Source organism: Manduca sexta, chromosome 18 (assembly GCF_014839805.1).
Source record: "Manduca sexta isolate Smith_Timp_Sample1 chromosome 18, JHU_Msex_v1.0, whole genome shotgun sequence".
NCBI lineage: Eukaryota > Metazoa > Arthropoda > Insecta > Lepidoptera > Sphingidae > Manduca > Manduca sexta.
The window spans coordinates 11153548-11174482 of NC_051132.1; the positions used below are offsets into that span (position 1 = coordinate 11153548).

The following is a 20935-nucleotide window of genomic DNA, read 5'->3' on the forward strand; positions in this document are numbered from 1 at the left end:
AATTAAAATTATCATTTGACGCAATAATTCATTTATAAGCATTCAAACAAAAGGATGTGGGTTTTCTTGCTTCATAAGATTATCGGTATGGATATTATAGCAGGATTCATATAGCGAATAATATACAATAATATCTGTATATTATACCCCTAATATTACAGATTTAAATGTTTGTGGGTAGGTAAACACTAATAGTTTTAATAACAAAAAAAAGAAACGAGGTATACCTTATTTCTTTACCTCATGTTTTACTTCTACAGAAGAGGCAATACATTATACAAGTGCAGTCAGATCTATTTTATATATAAAATACACAGCAATAAAGTTTAAATTTTCATAAATCCTGCATAAAATTTATTGACACAGCACGTAGTATGAAACAAATATTGTGTAGATTGTGATCTACGTAGAATTGATGAACATCTGACATATTGTCCACCCTGAGGCAATTCTTGGGCGCTGGGTCTCTACACCGAATGCACGCACATGCATGTGGGGACATTATGTCGCGGCCCTAGGCACACAGTGAAATGTGTGTACCTCATGGTTGTCAAATTCACATTGAGACCTATAAGAGCTCGCGAACATTCTCTGGCTCTCTCCCTTCCACTCATCCTAAGATGGTCTCTTCTCCTTCCCCAACACTTCCTTCCCAACTTTCCTCCAGGGCCCTGCAGTCGCCAAGCCGGGATACGCCAGTGTACCGTTTGTAGCTTTAGCTCGGGGTTGACTCCGAGGTCCAGTATTAAAAAAAATGCTATTTGTGAATCAGCTTGATATTCAATATGTCAGATGTGCATCAGACTAATAAATATTCAAGAAAAAAAAATTATAAAATAGCGATCTGTTTTTATAGTCTCTTTTTTCAAATCACTGATAAATAAACTGTGGCAGCCATAATATAAAAGAAAAAGAAAAAAATATATGCTCAAAATATTTTATTAATATTTTGAAAATAAGTACTGAAAGAGAAAGAAATTCCGATAAGCTCATAATGGTATTTCAATCACGCATATAAATTATATAATATTTTATTCTCCTTCGAATCTGTATCAAAATCGAAAGTTTCTTAGAGCTCCTGTTCATCCCACATTTAGCCTATAACTTAACTTAGACGTGACGTAGCAATAACGATCACAAATAAAACGCAAATTCAAATAAATATATTTAATTGACATATTTAACGTAAATATCACAGAAATTATATAAATTATTGTGTACAGTTAAACGTTGAAGTGGTAACTATGATAGTTCGTCAAAATACATAATATTGTTAGCTTTATTGCAGAGTACAGTCAGCCGCAAATTAATGTGAGTAAACATTGAAACGGAGCCATCTACATGAATTAGTTTGTATTTCATACATTTCGTCTTTATCCACGGATACATTATTTTGATATTGACTGTATATAATTGATTAAACACAGGTCATCGAGAGAGGAATAATGAAACATTGCAAAGAAAATGAGAAAAATATTAAAACATAAACTGTTTAAAAATATATTTTGCCAGAACTTTATTATGGTGTGCAGTTTCATATTTATAACTTTCGAAATTTTTCATTTCTTTTTTTGTGTTAGTAGATTTTTTTTATATAGCTAAATAAATTGTGTTTAATGAAATGTTTAAAAACATTTTTTTTCCTGTAAAAATGCACTATGCATATGGCTTATTTTAGTGTATCTCATAGACAGATACTGTGTTTAGAGTTGTGTGCTTATAATTCTTGCACTAGAATAAAAATAACCAGTCATTTCTAATTGTTAAACACAAAAACAACTGAAAATACTGATTAATTTGTATTGTGTCAAACTTAAATAAAAAAAAAATTATAAATACCATAACGTTAATAGCAACTTATATGAATAAAACACTTTGAGTGCTTTAGATTATACATTTGGTATAGAGCTTAACTAAGCATAAAACAAATGATTATTATTTATTTTATGCTTAGTCAAGTTAGTTATTCTAATTTTCACTTTTTGGGTAAAATAGCTTGAAATAATACAAACTTCTGCTTCTACTAAAAATAAAAGTGCTTTCTGAAAGCTAGGAAACTCTGCTAATAGCAGAGAATCATTTCTTTTCATAATAAACTTCGAATTATCTATTATAAAACATAACATCACGCATTTATCCCCGAAGGGGTATGCAGAGGCGCAACTAGGGCACCCACTTTTCGCCAAGTATTTTCCGTCCCATGATGTGATAGGGGGCGAGCCTATCGCCATATCGGGCACAAATTCCAGACTCCGGGCATTTATCTATTATCTATTAGCTGTAATATAATTGTTAACTATATTTATTGCTTGTATGAAGCAAAACTAAACTAATAAAATATAAATAGTTGCTCATCGATTTTTACTTTTTAAGGGCAATAAAAACAAACCTTGTTACCGTAATTTGAAACTAATATCAATACCCGATTATTTATATTTACCTAACATATAACGAAGTAAAAATGTATTATACAGAATGTTTTCACAGTACAATGTTTTAATGAAATATTTCATTGTATTTCCTTTTTTTATTGTAGTGGATAGTGATATTTTTACTATAGTAAAATATATAGTAGAATAGTCACGTTTTGTATGCCGTCTACAACGCCTCCAAAAACATTTTATAGTTACATAAATTTTGAATAGCAGAGTCCAAAACAAATAAAAAACACATAGGAACGCATTTTAATCCTAAGCCGGTTTTTTTATTAGCAAATATGTAGATATAGGGCATCCCAAATCTACTTATTTGCTAAGATAATTGGTACGCACCAATTATCTTAAGATTTAACGCAGACTAGCAGTGACGGTAATGAGATTTTATAATTTAAACAGTGCCCATATTCACAAACATTAATTAGGTAAACACAGAGCAATGCTGTGTTAAAAATCTGTTGCGCAGTGCTTCTGAGATGAAAACTTTAGCAGTATGAAGGCATGGGGAAAACGAAGCGCTGTGATTGGTTAATATTGATACTTTACTTCTACTACTAGTTTATTTATCTGATAGCCAACAGAAGTGAAGCCCATGAATACTATGTAATTGCCGACACAACGCGACGCACTATGAGTCCTCACGATATTGTTTGCGAATACCGGTCTCTGTCTCATTAATCTGTTAAGCGACTCATTCTTTTATTCTAATATTAAACATATTCCAAATATCGTAAGATCGAATTTTTATTGTAACCAAATTTTGCATTCACTACCTTTATCCTCCAGCTAACTCTTACATCTTTGGGATTTAATGTAAAGTACAACTATTTTATTCAACTTTTTCTTTTCCAGTAAATGGCCACATAGATACAGCCGGTGCAACTCTCAAGAACAAAAGGGGTTTTAAGGCAGCTAAAACAAATTGTATCAAGTAGAAACGCAACGCGTTGTTTTTGCAGATGCTATCCTGTATGTACGCGTAGGCGTACATGATGATGGCGGTGGTAAATGCTGTTATGATGATGGACCGGTTCTTTGTGTAGTGGCGATACCTGGAACGATAATTTGATTTTTAAATTTCGGGGCAAGTTGAATGATGGAGTTTTCTTCAAAGTAGTAATTGATGTTTAAACTATTGTTTGTCCAACTATGCACATTGCAACACTTCTGGACATACGGTGTGCTTAAACAAATAAATTGATGGAAAAAGAAAAAGCGCTTCATAATATTTAAAGACACTTTATGTAGGGTAGACGAAGCGAACGCAAACAAACTAATGTGAACAATCCATCAAAGGCGAGCGATGCGATCACGATCGTCGAACCACGCGCTAAAGTTTGTTTTCCTCGGCCTCTACCCGAAATAAATTAAACTTTTCTAGAACCCAATATCATCATTGTTTAAGGAATACTTTTTTTAATCATACTTAAAGAGCAAGTAATATTATGTTTAAGAATAATGTATAAACTCACTGTGCAACAGCGGGCGTGACTGTGAGCGCCCAGCCGAGCAAGTACGCGGTGGACTGCACCAGCGCGAACACCGGGGTGGTGCTCACGTGGATCTCTTCAGGGTTCTCGCACCAACGGAACGCCTGTAAATATTCATAGCATTACCTGAACCGTGATTGATTTATTTATTACTAGATGTCGCTCGCGGCTTCGCCCACGTTACAAGCCTTTTCCGCTACAAAAGTCTCTAAATCACCATAGCAATCCACAGCACAGTAAGTACGCGCCAGCGCAATCTATTCAAAAAATTAAAATCAAATAAAAAAAAGAAAATCTACCTTAATACTCGGATAAAAACTATCCTACGTATTAATCCAGGACACGGTCTTTGTATTTGCCAAATTTTATCCAAATCCGTTGAGCTGGTCCTGAGTCTACTTCTAACAAACATACAAAATATATCCAAACGTTTTCACAAAATTTCGCATTTATATTTGTAAGATAGAAAGATGTAACATCTAAAAAGCAGGGAAAACAAGGGCAGTCATCTGAGGTACCAAGTTCTATGAAGACACCTTAGGTTCCAAAGAGATACTACACCCTCAACATCAATAAGATATTTGTGTTCTTGCACTTAGTGTAGCTATACTTACATAAAAATAAACATCAAACAGTACTGTGATCAAATTATACTTCCTCTGCTATACTTACTTACTTACTACTACTGTTACACTAAATGTCGCCTTTCAAACTAACAAAAAATCTATTTTAATAAATTGTGCCTACCAGTTTGACAGTCCACTGCGGGTCCCAGCCACACAGTGACAGACTGAAGTAGGTGACGAACGCGATGGCTATCGTGGTGATGGCGGAGAAAGTGTGCCACGCCACCGCACGGCCCGGCTCGTACCGCGTGTGGTACCCGTAGCGCCAGATGAACGGGTCTGACACGTAGATACAGAGCGCCGGGGCTAGGAACGAACCTGAGGTGTACAAATTTTCAATTAGACAATATTAAATATATTTATATAAATATAATATCAGCCCTGCGTTATATACGGTCCGACTGTTGGACACGGGCTTCCTCTACTACTGAGGGGAATTAGGCCTTAGTCCACCACACTGACCTAATGCGGATGGCTAGACTTTATACATCCTCAAAATTCCTATAGAGAACTTCTCAGGTATACATGTTTCCTCACAATGTTTTCCTTCACCGTTAAAGCAAGGGATAGTTCCAAACCCAAGTAAGCTATTGCTGCTTTTTAAACATACTTTAATAGTTTAAAATTACTTAGAATTTAAAAGTGTACTTGCGGATTACTGTTTAATTTACAATTTATATTGGAACAATGGTGTGGACTGTACAATAATAAGTACTTATTAAATAAATTTATTTATGACATGCTTTACGGGGCTGTTCTCTACCAAAGAAAAAAAAATTGTTCGGAATATGTTTTAGTTTATAAGACAGCATAATGACGAGGTTAATGAGTAATTTGTGCGATAGTAAGTGGCATGATACCCGTAAACAGCAATAACACTGCGCACACCATTAAATAAATAATTAGAAAATGGCACACATTGTGCTAGCTTCTCACCCAATAATTAAACTGATTACTCTATTTATTAAGCCACAATGCATCTGTTTGCCAGCATAAATGTACAATGTGAAGGTACCCAGACAGACTGGCAAGACAAATACTTAGCAAAATATAGTGTCATCAAGTACTATAATATTGGTAATAATATTGGTACGAGAATCTCACCAACTAAAGCGCCCAGCATGCACTGGTGAGGAAAGTGTGTTGCAACAAACATCCTAGCAAGCATGACGGAGCCGAGCGCGGCCGCAAACACAGGGTACACCACGTACTTCCACCACCACACATAGAACTTTCTGGAACAACCATGTATTTGTCTGTTGGTATTCAAATAATATTATAATGTTGCCGTAAATTATTAGATCATTTTTGATTAGACCAACATTAAGTGTGAAATTTCCCCCTAAATTTAAAACTTGCTATGCCTTTAAAATTAAACTATTTTTCACGGGTGACACCCTGGTCTCGGGGGGGTCCGCCCGTGACCATGAAGGTGGCAAAGTCTTCGAAACGTCAGTAGAAAACTAAAATATAAAAAACCCTGATAGAATCCGAAAAGTAGTTTTATTTTAATGTCTAACATTTGCGTAAACATAAGAAATCATTTGGCAATGCCTTTGTTCACCTGTCATGCATAACATGCGAGATCCACATGAGCACTAGCACCAGTAGCATGGCGGCTGCGGCAGTGTGTCCTGAGGGGCATCCTGGGCCAGTCTCGCATGTTTGACGAAATTGTCGCAGCTGCGGCCGCCGCTCACCTGCATAGAAACTAGTCTCACGCACCCACCAGTATGGACGGTCTTCCAATAACCACCTAAACAATGCAGGCGAAAATATTACTTGTATTTTATGTGTAATATAGTAATGTTTTTGAATTTACAATATTAACTTTACAAAATTAATAATTAATGATAATTGATAACTAATGGTAAGGAAGCTGATTTAAGAGATTTTTCTATCTTTCTTTCAAGGTTTTTCTATTACATTATTCTACAATTGTTAATGATTTTTAAACATTGCATTAAATAATATAGAGATTCAAAAATAATTTAAAAATATAAAAACATATTTTATTTATGTAGCAATCTGAAATTCAATTTTTATTTTATATTTCATTTATGTACAATCAATTTCAAACTACATTTTAAATACTTTTGTCTGGAAAAAAAAATCATACCATTTCATAACAGCATTGAGCCATCCACCGAAAGCCATGCATAGTAGCAGTTGAGACGCAAACACAGAATCCACAATAGAAACAAGCGGGAACAGTGTTTCCACCATGTGGTGAGGGTTTGATATGTCATTCACTATCTCAAAGTAGTCTTGATAGTCTATGCACCTGAAACGTTAGAAATAGATATTAACACAAAAATTAGTTGTGTAATTGTTGAAATTATACACGGATACCAAACAAACAAACTGTTTTCTGTTCGCATAAGTATAACTTTAGCAGTAATAACTTGTATACCAATATCTATGTTTAATGTTGAACATGTGCATGATAGTAGATATTCTAAACTTTACAAATTAGGCCTAGGAAAATAATAAGTGCCTACAGATACCTACTGTATACAAAAATGTAAAACAATTCAAATGTTATCTGTCTTAACATGTACAAATAAATGTAAGTCAATAGTTTCATTACATATCGACTATGGTTATACTGGCAGACTATATTCAGTTAATAAAATAAGTTTAGAAACAAATATTCTAATAAAAGAATTGAAAGCCATATTCCGTAATATCTATATTACCGATGCGATGTCCGTAATGGAAACAAATTTAATTAAAACGTTAAATTTATTTTATAATTTATTCACGTACTAATTACTAGAACACAAATTATTTTGATAGGAATTGCAGAGTTCGCTATAGAATATAATCCATTGATATTAATAAGAGAAAAAAAAAACTTTTTTACCATTCTTGGACGAATTCGATAACGGACACGCCGAGCGCATAAACCCTCTCCATGGTGAACAGTTACTGGTTTGTTATCTTACAAAACCATTATAATTAACTATTGTTTTACAAAAAAACACGAGAATTTAATCGATAAACACAATCAAAACAATGTGAATTGTCAAATGTCAAGATCAAGATTGGTTATGGTTTATAAAAATTATGTACCTATTAGGTATTTATTATTTCAGTGTTTACGTATATATTTTATTTAATAATAGAAAATAAAAAATATTTATGACTTTACTTTCATTCCTTAGAATTGTATTTTTTTAAATTATTGTAATATTTGTTGGATACAAATTGCAGCTACATCTAGTTAAACACTTCTAAATCATTTAAAGCCGGTTAATTATTTTTTTCTGCCCTCTAGTGTCAAGTGGTATAAATGTTATGTTCAACAACTGGCGAATATTTCTATTCGACACTAGATGGCATTAGTTGATAAAATATAATAAACTGAAACTAATAATTTTGTATACTATTCTGTTTTTTGGCAAATAAATCTCATAATTGGAATTATAAGGTAATTTTATAGTCTTAATACAAATAATATATACCATACGTACCGAATTTTATACTATTTTATTGAAAAGTAATTTAAGTAATTTAAACAAATAATTATCATACCAATGATATTGCACTGTAATATAATCTAGATATCAATAAAGATATCATAGTTAGGTGCTAAAAGCAAAATGAAAATGATACATACATTTTAAGTTAAACAAGAGGTAATTTTTCAGCCAATGAATCAGTAACCCCCCCAAGGTTAACTCGGATAACTCGAGGGTAGATGGCGTAGCTATCCCAAGAGGCGAGTGAGCGAGGATTATTATTTTAATAATTGAATATTATTTCACGATCCCGTTACAGAAAGGAACACAAGTAAAGTTTTAAGTTAAATTACTAAAGACTATTTGAATACTGCACTTATATTATAATTTTGATGAAGGTTGAGGCGAAGAGTCTGTTGAAATACTCCTAAAATAACAGGAATAATAATTTGGTATAGTCTACTTAATTATGTTTTTAGACAATTACAAAGTGTACTTTTATTTTTTTATCTCTTATTGTAATATTTATAAATATGTTATATCTTACATTTCGTTTTTGTGGTTAAAATGCGAAGCAAATCAATTATAACTTTAAAATTATACAAATAAGGTAATTTTATACTTGACTATGTATCTGCTAAATGTAAAAACTAGCGACTATTTACGTATTTTTGCCATAATTATACTTAATATTATTTTCAATGTTAATATAGAAATAGAGTAAAAATCATAATAATACTTGGTGAAACCAAAAGCTGTGTGGAACAGTGTACAATAGAACATAAACTCCGTTCAGATTTGGGAGAAAATTTAATCTTCGCGCGACGGAGGCGATAGGACACTGCTGCACATCGACAAAGCTATCCACAGATATAATAACTAGTCATCCGAAGATTAAACAAAAGATACATCAGGAAATAGATAATACTACTGTAGTAAGCGATAAGTGCGTAAATTTAGGCTTTACGTTTCCGTATGTTCTTAGCTCTGGGTAACGCATACCAAAATCATAATATAATTATGTTCAGTTTTTATCCCAATTTAAATATCTTTAAAGTTTTGATATTTTAAGCAGTCTTTTTCGGTTTCTAGCTCATTGAAATTCAAATATGACGACAGTCTTCAATGTTATCGTGTACGTTATTTCCAATTTTGTAGGAAATATGTCTGTAATGCTAAAATTCGATTTACGAGAACATTGGAATTTGACGTATATCCCATGAAGCGCTAAACCTTTATGCTTCAGACCCTATATGAACAATTATCAAAAGAATATTTAGACCACTTTGACCAGTTTTGATAACACACCAGCATACACGATAAGTAAAATAAGGATCCAAATTATCACCTTTTAAAAACACAAATATCTCCGGACTTATCCAGCGTGTTTACCTCTGCTATAGCCCGTCCCGTACTCGTAAACGCCATGATCACGTAGAATTATTGCATTAAAATATAATCTCGCCCCGGTGCCCGCAGTTCATGAGTTCGGGAGCCCGTGGTAGGGGGAAAGGGGTGGGGTAGACTGGGGTGGATACTGTAAATTGAAGCAATTTAACCGTTAAAACATTTTTAATATATTCGGGTTTGGTGGGTTATGGGCTATCATTGGATGGTTGTACTCAATGCCCCTCTCAGAAATAGTTTAGTATGCTTATATTACTATATATATATTTTTTTCGTTATTGTAGATTTAATGCACAACTATTCGTCATTGCGAGTCTCTACTCTATCAAATTCCTTTATGATGCGTCTCTACGGACGAAGGCATTTGAAATGAAAGATCATTAATCAACTATTCACCATAGCTAGGTCATTAATGAACATCGTCTATTTTGTCAAGTCGACCAATTAAAACATAATTGTAAAATAGTGCGACCGAAGATAGCCCGATTCCTATCAAGGCCCACAAACTTATTTTGTGTGTTACAATGCAATCCCACTATGATATTTTGTTCATTATTTTGTTTTAAACTTTATATGTAGTGATAAGTTGCAATTTAATCAAATATTTTTCTTTATATTTATTTGTGAAATTTTATGAAGCTTTTAATATTAAGTGCGCTATCAATGGTTCCGTTGCCTTATTAGTAAATAAATATTTACTTCATCAACATAAAATTATAGTTTACATAATATGTTTGACTGGAGGGTTTGAAATTAATAAGAAAAAAAAAACTTCTTGTGTTATGAAAATAACAAGAATTATGGGTAAGCATTCGAAAAAGAAGTACTTATTTGTTATAATAATACGCTCTGATATGTGTGCAATTTTTTGTTTGGAATCAGCTAGACTCTATAACCTGCAATTCTGCCGACGGCAAAATTTCTTACATTTCAATCAAACATAGCTAATATTACACAATAACAACCGTAGTACTTTGTATCATCAGATTTTGTCTATATTTTCCTTCGTGATTGTAATTATTTTAGACTAGTTCTTTCTAATAATTTTCTATTTCAAAGTAGATAAATCTACGAAATACTAATAAAAATTACTATTATATCATTTATTAATACCTTTTTGAATATTATCTAACCGAAAACATCGTCAATCGGAGGTAACAACAACTCTATCAAGACTTCAAACCGGAGTACAATTCCGTAACCTTTGCATCGATTTTCGTTCGCTAAACTTTACCAAAGTAAGTTATCAAACCTGATGTGGTAACTGTTCTAATATGTACTAATACTTTAAACCTGATTTTGGCTTATTTAACATTACAACTGGACAACCTACTGCTACCTAATTTGGTTTCTGATATACGAGTTTTGGTTTCTTTGTTGTTACATCATTCTAACCTCAAACAAAAATAACTGTATGGCTGACTTGCTACTGCTTAACTTGCTGCGTCTAAAAGCAGGTTAAACTGGCTATTACTTAATGTTAACTGATGCATAACTCTGAACTAAAACAAACCATGAATAAAAGTAGCTTACAAAATCAAAATCTTTTCAACAACAGTATTATCGCCAATAGATATAAACATTTAAACCACTTAGGTGCGGATAAATCCGCGCTAATCCAGTTAGAGCCAGCTAAATCCGGATTAATAGTCTGTCAAATTGGTGCAGGGAGCGCGCAAGGGCACCTGTGACCCTAAGGCCCCTGTTGTGCCCTTATAAACTGCGTGTTTTATGCCTATGTGATTGATTACGCTTTGGGGTGATTAAAATCGGATTTTTGTTTACTATTGTTGCTTAACGATGATTTAAGTCATCCGCCGATTATCTTGATAAATTTTGTAAATAGATAAATTTTGTTTAGTGATAAATATATGTGTCGTATGTTAATGAAAACGCACAAATTTCTGTTCAATTGTTCAATAGGTACTTGTAAACGTTTTTAACAATTTTTAAAAGTCTAAAAATGATTTGTCATTTTTTATCCGACTAAAGAAGTACCGTAAACAATCATTATAGCTGATATCAACACTACTTTCTGACATTATAAAAAGAAAAAGCAAATAGTAACCATCTAATAATCTCTGGGCGACTATGAACTGCACTTACCATCAAAACGAAAAAAAATCTTTCACATGCATAAAATCAGTGGGATAAAATAAAAGTCAATGCCACAAAGGAATTAGTCGGAGTTTTCAAACTAACAAGGTTATGTCATTATGTTGGGGACGTACGCCGGTTCTGTTCTATTTGCGGCGAAAAAAAACTCCGCCGCTGCTAATTGTCGCTTTATTGGGCGACACTTTTAACTGGGGAAGCGGGAACGCGGGATGGAACGGCGATGCGGATACTATACACGAACATTTATCTTTGAAATATTATGATTATAGCTGTTGTATTATTATGAGTACTTACTACAGTAAATTGTTTTTTTTTTTCAAAATTCGCCAGCATTTTCCTAAATTGTGTACTATAAGTACTTACGCAGAAATTTCTATAAAATGTTATGATTATATCCATTGTGTTTTCAGTACGTAACATATTTGTGAGAAAATTAAGACTTGCTTTTTTGTTTTTAAATCCGCTTTGTATATTGTTAGTGGATTTTACCATATACAGCCGATAAAATTCTTTATCATATGGTTATTATTTTTTATAATCTTATCCCTTATTCATAGACATTTAAGAAAAAGGGGGTTGGACATTTACACGATTTTTAAATCCATGACAGAGTATTGAGCATTCATTTAATTGTTTCGTAATGCAGTAGTACTACCTAAAAATAAATGTAGCGACGTGCAAGTTTATCCTGAATTAATTTAATTCTAATTTCACTAATTTCTTCAGCTCCACGCGACGTGATATTTCGGATATCGTATAAGTATTTTACGAACGCAGCGGATATGCCGTCCCATCCCCACAGCTACTGTGACATATTAGTATCGTATAAAGTGCGTGTTTTAAACATTTTAAGTGGTTGTTGTTAAAAGGTTTTGATCTCCGTGCCTTTAAAATTGATGGCCTCTATTAAAATATTACTACTTTTTTTAGACATGTTTTTTCATTTCCATGTTTTAATTTTGTAAATTAAGCTTTCTTAGTTCGTATAATTGGATTGTTATTTTAGATTTCGTTACAGTACCATACACGTGTCTGAATACTTAATGTATATACGTATACACTGGTTATATCAATTTAACCATTGTATAAATGCAAAAGGAACTCCGCCTGTCTGTTACGCTTTTACAAATAAACTATCGAATCCATTTTAATGAAATTTAGTACGAAGTAAGCTAGAACCAAAAGAAGCGAACATAGAACATATGCTACTTTTTTAGCTCGAAAAAGTACATATTGTGACTTTAATACCAAGAAAAGTTTCTCACACCGAGTCAAGAGCAAAAACTAGTGAACATTATAAAACGGATAACTACTAATTTATATTTTTATATAAATGTATTATGTACGTACAATGTACCTCCGTTACAAAAATTGTAAAGTTTTAATTTTTAGGCAAAGGCCTACATTAGAATACAATATGAGTCCTGGATCAGACAATTTCTCTTTGTAAGTTTTGTGGAAAATCAAAGTACACTCGTTATAGCAATTTTCTACCATAACAAAATATTATCATTTTCCAAAAATAGGATTGGGAAGCACACATGCATTATTCATAATAAAGAATACGATTTTATTTAGAGCAAGTGGATGTTTCAACGATGTGGTTTTAGGTACTGATAAGAACAATACAGCTGTAAATTTAGATTTATTTAATACAACTCCTAAATGCCTTAAACACAATGATTTCTTATGTTTACGCGAATGTTAGACATTGAAATTAAACTAATTTTCGGATTCTATCGCGGTATTGGTGTTTTATTTTCTCCCGACATTTCGAAGACTATGCAGCCTTCATGGTCACGACACTGTGAGCTGTGACTTCAAGACACTGTGAGCTCATTCTGCGTAGATCGGACCACCAACAGCTAAAATTTAAAAAAGTTGTATAATTGTAAAATGTAGGTAGATATTGTAAACTTTGACTTTACGGATGAACAACACCTTAGTCCCCCCCGTGACCATGAAGGCTGCAAAGTCTTCGAAACGTCGGGAGAAAATAAAACACCAATACCGCGATAGAATCCGAAAATTAGTTTAATTTCAATGCCTTAAACACCTTTTGAATGACCTCTATTTTGAAAATGGCACTATGATGATATATTAACTGCTTGTTACTATTGAGTATCAAAAATGAAGTGTGATTGATATTAATTATTCCTTTTAAAGAAGAACAATATTTATAAGTGAAAACTTATAATTAGTATTTATTAATTAGCCTTAGTTTTTCGAATATTGTATTTTTTTATAGGCACTTATTATTTACAAAATATAAAGACAAATTTTCCTTGGTGAAATCCATAAACCAGAAACTTATCCCAAATTACTGACAATTATAGACTGAATTTCACATAATAATCGACTCACCAGCCTTTTATGTATTTATTATAATCAATAAAACAATTCCGTAGAAATATGGCGGTCGGTACAAAGTCTGGCTATAGACAAAACTCCCGGAATGTCACCGACTCTATGGCCACGATTTTGCGGTAATATCGGCAATATAACAATTAAAACACTACCGTAAAGTGGTGAAAATAATAGAAGCGGACCCCATCTCTTCTTTTCACGGCGGCACCATAGACATTTTAGTCACGGTCAATAAAACCGCTTCGTTGTTTATGGTACGGACAGAATGATGCCATTCTATTCGGCCTTGGGTACAGAGAATGTTTTTCTTTAAAACTCTATTGCGGGTGAAAAGTTGTAACTTTTTAATTTTTGTGGTAATATTCGTTTTTGTTTGTCGAACGCAAAATATGCAATATTTTTAACTGTCACCAAAAAAGTTTTCGGTGTCGGAAAAAAGGAATGCACCGGTTAGGTACAAAAAACAACTAAAGTTGAATTATTATTGCAATTCAGATGGACCATGTTTAAGTACGCCTAAAATGAATACTAATTACGTATAGGTATTAAATTTGAATTCATGTTTTACTTACCCTGCGTAATTACCTCTCTGTCTCTTCTAATGTAGAATCGCGAAAAACTTATTATATATTTAGTCCATTGAAATGTTACATTTTTTAGGCCTTACCTTGCGTTTTTTAGAGGACGCAATTTTATTTTTTAGAAGTGTAGGGGGGGTCAGTGTTAAGCTAAAACCAAGTTTGTGGGGTCGCCACCCTTGTCCCACTGCCGACATCTTTGGTTTGAAATTGTTTTTACGATGTATCTCTTAAACTATTTATCTGACAAAAAAAAATTATAAACATTTTTTGTTGCAAATTAAATTCTCTACAACTTTGGTCTAGTAACTTTTGTCGTAGAACTATAAATAAAAAAGTTATAAGCGAAAATTTTAAGAAATTCAATGTTAAGCAATGTCCATTGCAACGTCATCAGAACGTGTGTTTATAAGGTTCATAATACGTACAACACAAACCCGCGGTTGTCGGCTTGTACGCGAATTACTTGGATCCTGAATCGCTTTGGGACAGATGAAGCAATTGCTTAACATTTTGCTTATAACTTTTTATTTATAGTTCTACGACAAAAGTTACTGGACCAAAGTTGTAGAGAATTTAATTTGCAACAAAAATGTTTATAATTTTTGTCAGATAAATAGTTTAAGAGATACATCGTAAAACCATTTCAACTCAAGATGGCGGCCGTGGGACAAGGGGTGGCGACCCCACAAACTTGGCTGTAGCTTTACACTGACCCCCCCTACACTTCTAAAAAATAAAATTGGGTCCTCTAAAAAACGCAACCCCAAATGTAACTTTTCAATGGACTAATTATGTATTTTTTATATTTAACTGATATTGTATTTGTCATAGTGGTTTCCATAACGATGAAAAATAACAAAGAAATATATCGTTAAACATTTGATGTAGTTTAACCTCTGCTAATAGTAAATAAATATTTCCAATGATATAACGAGTTTTCTGTGTATTCCAGCTAATAAATTCTAAAGGCGTTATTTACTCTGCCATATACGGTATTTCTATCATCTTATTATCTCAAGATTTTCGCTTTATTTAGGTATTTGTCCAAGAAAGATGGTCTTTACGTATATATCCACTACCCATCGCTATAATACCTTGATCATTTTAGAACGTAGAGCGTAACGCACTAAGATTGTATTATCCTCAGTCCAATAAAGCTAATAAAACCTAAGATCCACTAAAAATGACTATTTTATAAGAACCACTGCCATATCATGTAAAATTCAGCCGTGGCGAATCCTCTATCGGCATTTGTCGCAATAAAAAACGGTAAGAAAGAAAAATATTGTCTCTGATTCCAATTTTGGATTCAATCGGACCGGGCGTCCATGATTTTATTTTCATGAGTGTCACGGGACTCCGTGCAAGGGTTGTTACTCAGGTTTAGCTGAATATTATATTGTTTAATGGTAGACAAAATGATAAATCTCAAGTATTATCTTATTTTGTATCTTAGTTATAAAACATTATGAAAAAAAAATATCACTCAGAATATAACGTTTTTTATGGTGTTCTAACTATAGTAAGCTATAGTCACAATATTAAAAAAAAAATATAAAAGGTTTCTCGGTTCTAAAAAATCTAAAAATCGCTTGTACTTGTTACTATTTTATTATTTCCTTCTATTTGTGGTCCTTTATTATTTTAATTAATCATATACCTACTTCATTTCTGCCAAAATAATTATATTAACATAAATAAACATTTTGTACAATATAAAAATATGTGGGTATCTCAAAACAATAACTACTTCGCTAACTGCAGACATTTCCCGGTCACTCTCCACTTTGCCCTATGCATTTTGAAAACTTACAGTTAATAGTTAGGGTGCATACATAATTAGAGATTAAATTGTACAGTTGTTAGTTCTGTTTGTTTATTGAATTCAAATGTGCTTTGTGTGGGGAGGTGTTGATTGGTTACACAAAACAGTTGTTTCAAACGGTATAGTCATAAATGAACTTTAAACATACTGATAATTTGTATATCCAAAAAGAAATATATTTCTGTTATAGTTTGAAAATGTGATATTATATAATGTGGAGATTTAAACTTTAACGTTTCTTAATCTATTAAAACTCGAACTGTTAATTTTAAAACTTAACAGTTAAGAATATACTATTTTTTGGAATAATAGCTTGTAATGATAATTATTGTTTTTTGCTTTAATCCGTTTAGTAACTTTATAAAATTAAGTCATCTTGCCTATGAAACGGCCAATTTACAATAATTAGATAATATCTGCCCTGTATTATTTACTGTCCGATTGCTGAGCACGGGCTTCCATTACTACTGAGAGGGTTTAGGTCTTAGTCCACCACGCTGGCTTAGTCCGAGTTAGCAGACTTATACCATTGAATTTGGAAAACTATCAGGTATATAGGTATCCTCATCATCACGTCACGGTAGTTTACAGTTATTATAATATTATAATCTACCGTTTATGTTATAATTGTCATATTAGAATGTCAATTCTAACAAAAATTCCATATACAAGTCCTCATGATGCTGACCATTAAACCCTTTTGCGAGCACTGCCTCTATTCTTGCCAAAACAATTTTCAAAATTTTGCACCGACATTCATAATTAGATTGACGTTATGTTATTTTATACAGCAAACGCCTTTTAACTTTTAAACTTTTATTGTATAGGGGTAATAACTTATGGGGGTGGGGAGGTAGTAAGTTATGTAGATAGGTTAGGTAGCAAGTTAGTAGGTAGGTCTAGATTGCTAATGAGTCTATAACAACGTTAAAAGTCATAACCTAATCTAACCGCGTATATAGCATTGCCTGCAAAACAGTTATTTAAACCTTGGTCTCAAATGTCTCTTGAAAATATTAGAGATCAGTACCTATATCTTAGAGTTAAGATCGAACTTGTGCAACCATCTTCTCAGCAAACTGTTCCTTTCCTAAGCTATCACTGTATAAAAATCTACAAACATAAAAATTGGAAATTATTAAAACATTATTTGTTTGACATATCAAATGACTAAAACGATTTTGATGGGGTCACAGTTGAATAGCTTGTGTCGCAGGAATTTAGCTTCCCGAGGGATGCTAATCTATTATGACAAGGGTGAAAAATAAGTTTTGATAATTCCATTTGTACGGGACGGTGTGAGGGGTTAATGTTTGTGTTGCTCAATTACATGTTAATAGTTGATCATTTGTAAATTTTTATTGAGATTAAAACAATTATTTTTTATATAATTTTTTTATATTCTGTCTATCAGCTTAGAAACTTACTAAATTAAGATTTATTTTCTCATATTTGTTTACAATATCATCTTCGACCCAGACTACAACATTAAGCCGTGGTAAGTAACATTCAAATTGCTCATAAAACCTCTGCTACACTCTACAGTCAAGAAAATATTCTTTCACGCAATGACATTTTGTCGCAGCCCTCAGTACAATAATACACGCACAGCCGAGTTATTTTTTAATCCGGTCCGATCGTAAACACCAGGCGGCCGGGTATCACGGATATACCGGCCCAATCATCCCGCCATCTACACTATTTTTTCCGGTGAAAATGTTGTATCACACCTCCGAGGGCGACTTCCACCCTTTATGTATGTTTTACGAGGGGCCGCTTCCAAGATTTAGAGGGTGAAACATCTTGTAGGACCTGACTAACTTCTTCGGTTTAAATACTATTTATTTTGTTATTTACCACTCGTTATATTGCGTTTAATTTAGCCACAGTCGTGCTCAACTTATGTAAGTATTTTTTTCACTTTTTTTTAAAGTTTAGTGTAATTAATAAATATGAAATTGAAATAAGCATTTAATTTCAAAAACAAATAATAATTTTGATTACAATTTTAAGTACTTAATTAAATCAGTTGAAATATTTAAAGAGGTAGATTGTTTCGTTAAGTTCTGTCAGATTTTGACTAGGCATTTAAAAAAATCAGACAGTATCCAAACCTAGCCACAAATTTATACGACCTATGCTATGCAAAATATTGTGTCTATACTACATTATGACTTTCACAGGTAAAAATCTTTCCTCGCTACCAATTTCGCATCTAATTCTTCACAGCAAAATTTTCTCCGCAACTTCCTAAAACTAAACAAATCAAGGGAGCATGACGAAACAATTTAGTCATACCATAAACAAGAATACATTATGGTACGATTATTTACGCATACAAAATGGCGGGCGGGGATAATTTGCTACCGGTAGCCCATATAAACAAATAACCGCAGCGGGGTACCCGGTATTATGGTGACAACACCTTTTTTGAACAATTCTTGGACCATAAATATTGTAGTGTTGGGTAGAGTCGATGATTTTGGGTGCTTAAGTATTTTTTTAAGTTAATGGAATCTGAATGTTTATTTTAAAACTAGAGGGGCGTAAATTTAAATTATTAGGAGATCGATATTAATTGAATAGATTTGATACAGAAAAAATTAGACTTTTTTTATTCAAGATAACTCATAACCATAAAACAACTGGTTTGACTGACGACACGGACCACTCCTAGTTCCTAGTTGGTAGGTAAGGAAACTCTAGGTTAAAATAAAAAAAAAACAAACAGAATACCTCCAAATATTAATTTTTGGTACAGATTTTAATAGAAATATATTAATATTAAATACATATGTATTTATATTTATACATATACATATACATATTAAAACGAATAATAGATTATAAACTTAGATAACAAAAGCTTGTTATCGTAACAACACGGTTACAACACTATCTGTTGCGGTCCGAAAACAAAACATCTTTATTTTGACGTTTCCCGAAACGTCTAATTGTTAATGCCTTTATATTTTTTTCTCTAACCTTTGTCACCAGTTCATTATGAGGAGAGTAAAAGAATTCCTTTTGGATGAAATTGTAGCAATTTCTTTCGGCCACGTCGTAAAAGTAATAAACTACGGTTAATAACTTTATTAAGGGATTGTAAATAATTTTGAGATAATTTATTTTGGGTTTTATTTATGGATCTGTGGCTGAAGTTCCATGGCCTAAGCTTATTACCGAAAGATATTTTAACAATATTTATAACTGTAGACCTAGATTTCTGTACGTTTTATATTATTTAAAGCCTTATGAATTAACATTAAACATACTTATTTAATCAGTGATTACCTTAAATAATGTTTTTCCTCTTTGACATTTGAATTATAATTTTATTTTTAGAAAAGATTGACGAAACAGTTATTAGTTAAAACACTGTTTACAGGCCAAATCACTACTAACTTAATATCCAACTAGAATTTAGAGTCTAGAGCATTATTAAACCGTAAAACATCTATGTTTTATAAGAATGAAAACATCAGAATTTTATGCTCTATAAACAGCTTCACTTCTCAGTAAAGATTAAATACAAGCAATATTTATATTAAGAACCTACGAATACTATAAACAAAAAATATAGCATGCTAATATATATATATATTTTTTTAATTTAATTGCTTTGAATGACAAGACGAGCTTGCCGGTCGCTTGATGGTAAACGATGCGACCGTCCATAAACAATAAAAACACCATCCAAGACATTGAATTACAAAGTATTGTTTGGTATTTCACTGCGCTCGCCATCCTGAGACTTGAGATGTTAAGTCTTAGTATGTCCAGTAGTTACACTGACTATAATGTCCTTCAAGCCGGAACACAACAGTGACTTCACATTGTCGCTTGGCGGCAGAAGCAGACATTGCGATGGTACCTAACCAGGCGGAGTCTCACATATAAGGGACCTACCATCAGTAAATATTAAATAAATTATAGCCCAACGAGCATACCCTGTCAGCAGGTCAATCAGTGTACTTCACCAATCAATCAAAACCCTATAATCACTTAATTACTATGTATTATTATATTATTATGAACCATCTAGTATGTAATTACCATTCAGTACTCACTTATATTTTTACAAGCAAAAACGTACTAAACTTCAATCGCCTAAGGTTCATATTAAAGTACTCAGAGAGTATCCACAGCCTCATGTTTCTCAAGCAATATCCAAGTTTGTGCGAATCCATTTTCGCCCATTACGGTCCAAATCCCGCGGCGGATCGGGCCATGATGGGGTAGAAACAGACCCGCTGCACAACAATTGTTTTATTACTTGTAATTAAATCTAAAATGCCCGACTTACAATGTAACCTTGCGTTTTGGAGTATTATTTTCTATGTAATTTAACTATTAACCGAGTGAAGTGCTAGTGTTTGTACGAGTTGCAAATATTTGTTTCAAACCGATGTTGTGCTGCGGGTATTTTTCTTGCTATTTAGGATAATTAAACATTTCAAAAATGTTCTTCATAGAAAACAAATAATACAAGTATTTTATTAAGTATGTTTATTTCCCTACGAAGGATACATTTGACTACGATCACAATTTTTATTTCATAATTACAATCAAATAACAATAACATAACAAGATTAATTTATTTTTTATTATCAGTGTATTTT

At 32.6% G+C, this 20935-nt stretch overlaps 1 protein-coding gene across 1 annotated transcript; it reads right to left on the reverse strand.

Annotated features, from left to right (window-relative positions):
• Positions 1-1152: 1152 nt before the first annotated feature.
• LOC115441622 (glucose-6-phosphatase 2) lies at positions 1153-7590 on the reverse strand. The gene is made up of 7 exons (XM_030166483.2): positions 7418-7590; positions 6671-6835; positions 6116-6307; positions 5656-5786; positions 4673-4869; positions 3908-4029; positions 1153-3487 (listed from the first exon to the last, which is right to left on the reverse strand). The coding sequence occupies exons 1-7, from the start codon at positions 7468-7470 to the stop codon at positions 3265-3267; spliced, it is 1083 nt and encodes a 360-aa protein (XP_030022343.2). The 5' UTR covers positions 7471-7590; the 3' UTR covers positions 1153-3264.
• Between the last annotated feature and the right edge of the window lie 13345 nt (positions 7591-20935).